This window comes from Phascolarctos cinereus, unplaced genomic scaffold (assembly GCF_003287225.1).
Source record: "Phascolarctos cinereus isolate Bilbo 61053 unplaced genomic scaffold, phaCin_HiC Scaffold_5;HRSCAF=322, whole genome shotgun sequence".
NCBI classification, from domain to species: domain Eukaryota; kingdom Metazoa; phylum Chordata; class Mammalia; order Diprotodontia; family Phascolarctidae; genus Phascolarctos; species Phascolarctos cinereus.
In genome coordinates this window covers 385,838,772-385,846,951 of record NW_027555958.1, presented here as the reverse complement: position 1 = coordinate 385,846,951, position 8,180 = coordinate 385,838,772, and the positions used below count along the sequence as shown (strand labels likewise).

Genomic DNA, 8,180 nt, shown 5'->3' with positions numbered 1-8,180 from the left:
CAGCACCTAATACAGTGGCACGACACATTTAGTAAATGTATGTCTTGACCCTCCTCAGTCTCCTGTTCTCTTAACCTTCTCATGTCAGAGGATGTGGGTTAACATCCCAGCTTTGTCATTTTACCTGTGCCATCTTGGGCAAGTCATTTTGCCTTCTTGGACCCCATTTTGCTCACATATGAAAAAAGGGAGTTGGTTGAGAGATCCTCTGAGGTCCCCTTTAGCACTAAATCTATGACTTGAACCAAATGTTTTCGCCTCTTCCTTGACCATTGTAATGCTCTGGTATTGACTGAAACTTTTGACACAGATTCCTGCTCCCTGCCTCTAGCCCCCTGATTTACTATCACATGTCTCTGCTAACCTGCCCTGACTCTTTGTGACCCGATATGGGTTTTCTTGGAAAAGATATTATTTCCTTCTCCAACTCATTTTACAGATGGGGAAACTGAGGCAAACAGGGTTAAGTGACTTGCTGAGGATCACACAGCTAGTAAGTGTCTGAGCTCACATTTGAACTCAGATATTCCTGACTCCAGGCCTATCCCTCTATCCACTGTGCCACCTTACACCACCTAGCTGCCCTCCACATAATGAGCCTCTTCCCAAAAAAGCATTCTCTTCGTAATGGCTTTTCCCAATATTTTGAAATAGGTGAAATATGTTATTCTGTTGAGATTTCTAACATGAATATTTGCAATGAATCAAAAAAATTAGAAAGATGAAACTATTTGAAAATATTCACAGACTTGAGAATAGCAGAAAAGAATAGGAAGTTAAAAAATACTATGAGCAACTTCTTAGCTCCTTTATTAACTTCATTCAACAATGCTCATGTATGACCTAGTGCCAGTCTCTTATTTCAACTAAGGGGAAGTATTAAGATTTTGTTCCTTTTATTTTTTCTCCTTCTCTAGGAAAGGTATGAATACTTAAAAAAAAAGATCTCTCTGCTTAGGTTTGAGGTTATATGGTAAATTCTTAGCATGGACTGGGAAACAGGGAGGTAGAGGGTGAGGACAGACTAAAGAAATTGGGAAGTATCTTTATAGCTCTTCTCCAAGTTCACATTTTTCTCCCCACAGAAAAGGTCCATATTTGAAATAACTATGAATTAACAGACAGACGAATTCTTATGCAAATAAAAATGCAAATGAGAGGAACCCCTCTGCCTCAGTTTAAAGAGTAGCATAGTATAGTATAGTATAGTATAGTGTAGTGTAGTATAGTATAGTGTAGCGTAGTGTAGCGTAGCGTAGTGTAGTATAGTATAGTATCATATAGTATAGTATGGTGTGATATGGGTATGTTATGGTATAGCAGAGTAGTTTATTATGTTATTAAGTCCAGAATGTAGTCCCAAGGTACCTATGAGATGTTAAACTAACTGTAGAGACCTTATCACCACCCCCTTCCCCATCCCTTTATGAGGTAAATTGACCCTGTGATTAAGTCAAGAAGGTAACAACTTTATTGTCTGGAGGTATTGAATAGCTAGGCCCTGAGGAGCCAGAGAAAGTCAAGAAGCAGTTGCTGAGTGAAATCACTGCAGGAAGGGGAGAGGTGTTTTTTCTCTCTTTCCCTTCTACACTAGATGCACAGATTTGAAGGGGACTACTAGATCAGTAGGAGACACTGTAATCAACAGGGAGCAGAGAGACACATTCCAGATAGATATGGATGTAGAGAGGAGGGGAGGAAGCAGCTTCAAGGGATGGAATCCTTGGCAGTAGAGAAAAGAGTCAGAAGAACAGACCCTTGGAACACAGCATGAATACTCTACAAAGATAAAAATGTCTTCCAGGCTCTGTAGTGCTAGGACTTGCAAGTTGCTTTTGCTACACATGAATCCCATATGGATTATCAGTATTATTGATACAGTATCCCAAAGATCCTGTATTTGTGGCCAAGTGTGGCCCAAGTTTATGTGGGGAATGTTTTCTAGACTGTTCTTATATTTTATTTTAATAAATACTGTAGCACAGAATAATTGTATCTGCTGGATGCTTGTTAATGGGAAGTACACTATGGAGGCTCATGAGTTATAGTGATAGTAGAAGTGTAGGCCATAGGGTACTTCTACAACCTGAGGTAGCAGCCTTCCCCACCCCTCCTTCCCTGGGGACCCAATCTATCAGTGAGAGGACAAAGTGAGGGATACCTCAAAGGCGCTGCAACGTAAGCATGTTAAAAAAAAATCCCTGTCACATATATCTGTTCAGATTGTTTTAGACTATTATTGTGACTGCTCCCAATTAGTTTGCAGTGTTGAGAGTCACTTAAATAAAATGCTGAGGAATAGTAAGCACATCCAATCTACAGTATCTACGAAGAAAAGGAAGTTTAGAGAGATCCAATCTCTTCATTTTTTAAAAAAAAATTTGTTTTCAACCAATCTCTTCATTTTAAAGAAAGTAAACCTTTGCTCAAAGATGTTAAGTGACCTCTCAAGGTCACATGGTCAGTCAATATCACAGCCAGAATTTGTACTCTGTCCTCAGCTTCACCTCTTGGAATTCCTGGTTTCCTTCAGGATTTCCCTGAATAAGGCCTTTCTCAGTGTTAGTCTTTTCCTATACCCACTAGGTTATCTTGTATCTGCTTACATATGTGCCATGTTGTTTATTGCATTAAAATATGTCAGGGACTCCTACTTCTTTCTTTGGATCCCCAGAGCCCAGCACAGTGCCAAGTAGAAGTACTTAAAAAATGATTGTTGATTAGTTGATTGAACACTCTCAATCAAGCCAGGCAAACTTATAGTATAGAATGTGTTATTCATTTACCTGAACTGAACAAACAATGCCTTGAAAAATTTTAATTTTCAAACAGTTTTATAACTAGTATGAAAAGTGATATTTCTTGATATATCATTTTAAAGGAAGAAGAAAAGTTATGACTATTGTGTCACCATGCTTAGGTAGTGAAAAGTATCCTTCTAAAAGAGTAACTGCAACTAGGAAAGTAGGCAGTGTGAGAGTGTGAAATTAAAAGATTTGATGTAAAAAGCTCATTCGTGTTGAATTTCCTGCTTTGTAAACTGACTTTTGTGATTCATAAAAAAGTTAAATGCAAATTGCTATTCCATGTATGACAAAATAACCTATTAATGTTCCTCTTAAGAATTTTCAAAGTTCAAGATTTATTTTCTAACACTGTTCATTGACCACAGTCAGTGCCAAGCTAAAATGATATCCCTCTAACTGTCTGAAGGCTATATTTTGGCTTCTACCTCTTGACTCAGTTCAGACTAGACATTTCAATAACTTGACAGAGCTCCATTGCTGTAAGCTGCTGCCAACCTCAATGACTTGCCAATCCTAGAAGCAGCCCCTTAACTACACCTGTTTCCAGCTTCCTATGTTTGAACTAACAGAAACGGACTTTTCCTTCTCACCATATTACTTATAACTCTTTTCAAAGAGTTATTTTTAATAGTACTTATTTTATTAGGGTGCATGATTTTCCAATAAGATTTCTCATTCTAAAGTGTCATTTAAAGTTCTAGGATTATGTAAATAATTGTTCTTCACTAGAAAAGATCTTGTCTAAGGTAATACAAAGAGGAAACATGTGGCAGTCTTCTCCATAATATTTTTAAAGCTGTTAAGTTTACAATTATGTTACATGGGTATCAAACTAGGAAGATTAAACATGTATGAGAAGTAGCATCCTAAACTTATGCAAAGGGTATCTAACATTATACACAAACATTGTACTATATTACAACTAGGAACAAATACATTGTAAACATTTCTGGGGTAGTTACAGGGGGAATTGAGGTGGGAATCTGGCAGTATGGGACTAGGGTAGCTAGGTGGCACAGGTCATACAAGCTGTGTAACCCTAGGTAAGTCACTTAATTTCTGTTTGCCTCAGTTTCCCCATCTGTAAAATAGGAATAATAATAGCATCTACCTCAGAGGGTTGAGATATTTATAAATATATATTTGTAAAGTGCTTAGCACAGTGCCTGGCACATAGTAGATGCTATGTAAATGCTCATTCTCTCCCTTCTCTTCCCTTTAGTTTTAATTTTTGTGGCTAGGTCACACTGTTGACTTATTTTGAGCTTGTAGTACACTACAACCCCCATGTCAAGTCTCTCCCCTTCCCCCTGCCCCACTCTCAATGTAAGAAAATATTGGGCAAAAATCCCCAACTTAGAAGGTACAATTAAAGTTGGAAGAAATGCATCCATAAACCAAGAAGCCAGTTGAGATTGTTATCTGGGTATATCTATAGAATAAAGAAAGCCAAAGAACTAAGATGAGTAGGAAAGTTGCTTCAACCACCTAGTACTATGACTTTTAGCTTGCCTATAGTATTCATACAGTACTTGCTACTTTACTCTGTCTTCCATTTCTGTGCCTTTGCATAAGCCATCCCTCATTTCTGGCATGCCTTTCCTTTTCACTTCTACTCCTTTGAATTCTTCTCTTCTTTCAAAGTTCAGCTCAAGTGCTGTCTTACATGATGGCTTTCTGTTTGCTCCCAGCTTCTTAGTGCTTAACATAAGTTACTATTTACTTAATATGTAATTTGATTTTACTTACGTGCATGTTTTTCTTTTGTAGACTGTAAGCTCTTTGAGGGCAGAAACTTTTGTTTTTGATTTTGTCCCCAGTTCCTGGAACATAAGGGGTGCTTAATAAATACTTGTTGACTGATTTATTTTCAGTTAACTATTTCTCTTCTATAGATGTCTTTTAAAAAATCTAAGAGATATATCCCAAAGAGATAAAAAAAAATAGGGAAAAAGACCCATAAGTATATGAATATTTATAGGTACTCTTTTCACAGAAGACCAAAACTGGAAACTAAGGGGGTGTCCACCTATTGGGAATAATCTGAACAAATTGTGGCATAAGAATGTAATAGACTACTGTGCCATAAGAAATGATCAAATGTACAGTTTCACAGAAAAGTGGGAAGATCTCAGTGAATTAATGCAGAGTGAAGTGAGCAGAACTAGTACAACTTATATAATGACTCAAGGGAAAAAACACAACTTTGAGACTCTGGAACTGAATAATGAAATGCTGAATCATGTATCCAGAGGACTGATGAATCCTGCTATACACTTCCTACCAAGGAGCTGATGAACTTCAGTCTAGGAGACTTGCATTTTAAAATTTGTTTTGCATAATTACATGTATTTGTTGTGTGGACTTTTTCGTTTTTTTAGTTGGTCAGCGAAGGGGTAATAAACGGTAGAGATTATAAATGCTTAGGAAAAAAATCTAAGGAGAGGTAGCATGGTGTAATGCAGTGGTTTGTATCCTTTGAGTATAAGGGCCATATTTAATATAAATTTTCTTTTTTTAGCAGACCACACTCCTTCATAATAGTAGCTGTTAATTGTAGCAGTGTTTGCTCGGCTTGGTTCTCCCGCGTTTTATCTTCCTTTTTTTGCAAAATTCCTGGCTTCTCTTCGGGATCATGCTTGCTAAAAACAAGATGTTCCGGCTATAGTTTATTTAATCCTACCCACCCGCCCCTCCCCACTCCAATACCACGAGCTTGGATATTAATTCAATTAGTTCAGAATTGTAAGGAGAGTCCTCGATAAATTTTAAAAGTGCTAAAATGAATAATAAACTTAAGGGTGTCTCCAGGAATGATCTCTGGGAAGCTCCTAATGGGGGAATCTGGCCTGACGCCAAAGAAACCAGGGCAGCTAGCGTGAGTATCGCAGCTGAGTGTCAGTCTCTAAAGTACACTCCACTCAGGAGTCTTTACACAAGGTCACTTTCTTTTGTTTACCCTGCTCTTGGAAGGCTGCTCTCTATCCCTTCTTTCCCTGCACAAATATCAATCCAGGAGGTGTATCCTCACCAGCCCCGTAAAAGGTCTGTGGTTTTGTAAAGGAAAGGGTGCGCCAACTCGGTTTACCTCAAGTTAACAGTGGGGCATTTAAATTAAAACGATAAAACCCCAACTTAGTGCAGTGGGGAACTAACTGGTCCTCTGCTTCGAGCGAAATTAGAAAAGTTGTTGCAAAATTCCTGCACTTCATCCCTCGCTTGATTTTCTCGTTCCATACGAGTGGGACTGAGGGTGGGGTGGGGACAAGTTTAAGCGAAGATGGGTGCTGTGACTGGACATCCCGAGCGTAGCACCCCCCGGTCCCGTCCGGACATCTGCAAGAAGGCAGGTGAGCTCACAGCTGATAGTCCCAGACTGGACTTGGGTACCCAGGTGAGGCGCGTGCGCGCACTGGATCCCGCGGGGCGGGCCGGGGTGAGGCGCGCGCTGGGGAAGGGGCGGGGAGGAGGGGCCGGAGTGCCGGCCCCGCCTCTCTCCTCGGGGATGCCGGGATGTTTACACTGCTGACAGCGGCAGCAGGGGCAGGACGAGGGAGATGGGCCGCCGCTAGTCTCGCCCTCGGGAAGCTTCTCTCGGTGCGCCGGACGGGTGCCCCAGCCTGCAGCGTCCGGAAGGGGCCGGCGGGGAGTGAGGAGGCCGATCGGCTCCAGACCTCGAAGCCACAGCCCCCGGCCCCAGCGGGCCTTTCTCGGGCCGCACCCCGCAGAGCCCCTGCCAGCCACCGGTGTCGGGTCCCACACGGGTGGGAGGAGGGAAAACTCAACTTCCTGGTAAGAGAGCGGCGAGGGAGCAGAGGAGGGCCCGGGCCGGGGGAGGGGAAGGGATAAAGCCGGGGGTGGGGCGCAGCCTCCTCACTCCGGGCGGGGCGCGACGCCCCCTCCCCCCCTCCGGGGGCTGCCTCTTTTTTTTGTGAGGGCCTCGGAGGGGAGTTGCGGGCCCCGGTAACGGTCACGGACCTTGGCGGCTGCCGCCGTAACCAAGAAACTTCGCGGCCGCCGCAGCTCTAGAGGAGGAGGAGGAGGTGGAGGAGGAGGAGGAGGAGGAGGCGGCGGCAGCGGCAGCGACGGCCGCAACAGGTCGATTGGTTTCCAGACCTAAGGAACTTGAGCGAGGTCCCGCCTCCCGCCACTCAGCCGGCCTCCTCTCATTGGCCACATCGCTTATGTTTCCTTCGCGGATTGGTTAGGGCCAGCTGTCAGGGTTTAGCCTCAGCCAAGTCTTGAAAGTGAAGTTTGTTGGGGCGGGGGGGGGTGTAGTGCGGAGGAGGAGAGTGGAAGGCGAGGGAGAGAATTCGGGCTGCGGGCTCCGGGCGAGGGCAGAGATGGGTCGCGAGGGGGCAAAGTAGGGGTGGGTTCTGGACTCCAAGTGTAAGTTAGGTGTGGGAGGGGGGCAAAGGAGGGGAAGGTAGAAGGGCAAAGACGGAGCTGAGGCCCCAGCCTAAGGGATAAAGCAGGGCCGGGAGTAGAACCGTAACCGGGCACACTAGGGATCTAGGGCCGGCTCAGAAATAGGGTGTACGTAGCCTGGAGGAGGCGTCCCCCATGGTACCCTCCCTCCCACCCACCGCCAGCACCTCCTTCCTTCGCACAGTACTTTTAGAGTTCCAGATGTAGAAGCAGTTGTTTTCCTGGCTATAAATATAGCAAGGGTATATTAATATATAGGAGTGTATATATAATATTCCCATGTATGAAGAATATGTATTCCTATATAGGACACTGTATTCCTATATGTGAAGAATATCACCCTCCTCTATAAATGTATAGGAATATATATTCCTGTATTATTCCTCTGTGTGTGTGTGTGTGTATATGTAAACGCACACATACATAGGCATACTACAGAGACTATGTGTACCTAATAGGCTAATATTCCTATAGCCTATGTCAGGGTGTAAAGATAAAATGCATTTTAATTTTTCCAACTCTATGTTTCCAGCTGTTTTTCCAAACCTTATTGATGTTAGGAGATAGTGGTGATTGAAGGTTAGGAAGGTACTAGAGAAATGAAAGGGTGGATGGTTTTTCTAGCTCTGAGAGGACTTCTATGAAGGGTTCAAATGCTCATTCATATGAAGAAGATTATATAGGGTGGCTTCCAAATCTTAGTGTACTTTTAAGTTTTAATGACCCAAGAATCGAAGTTTTAAGGGTTAATGGCCCCTAAGTCTTTATTGTAGTTTTAGGTTCTATTAATTTAAGCTTTATTAGCTTAAAATTCACTGAGTCTTTTGGGGCATCCTGTATAAGTTATTAAAACCTAGAACTACCCTAGGACTTTTGGGCCATCCTGTGTACACAACAAGCCCATAAAAACCTTTCCTTCTATAGGAGGCAGCATATTGTAGTAGG

General features: G+C 42.6%; 1 protein-coding gene across 6 annotated transcripts in view; it reads left to right on the top strand.

The window, feature by feature from the left end:
* The first annotated feature begins 6,299 nt into the window (after positions 1 to 6,299).
* The window catches only part of NEK7 (NIMA related kinase 7), a 200,627-nt gene continuing 198,746 nt past the window's right edge, over positions 6,300 to 8,180 (top strand). For 3 of the 6 annotated variants that reach the window (XM_020971723.2, XM_020971721.2, XM_020971722.2), the window contains exon 1: positions 6,300 to 6,599. In XM_020971723.2, coding sequence (XP_020827382.1) covers positions 6,321 to 6,599 — 279 coding nt within the window. In that variant the 5' untranslated portion in view covers positions 6,300 to 6,320. The remainder of the gene's footprint in view (positions 6,600 to 8,180) is intronic. The other 3 variants (XM_020971725.2, XM_020971726.2, XM_078156439.1) reach the window with 2 other exon arrangements.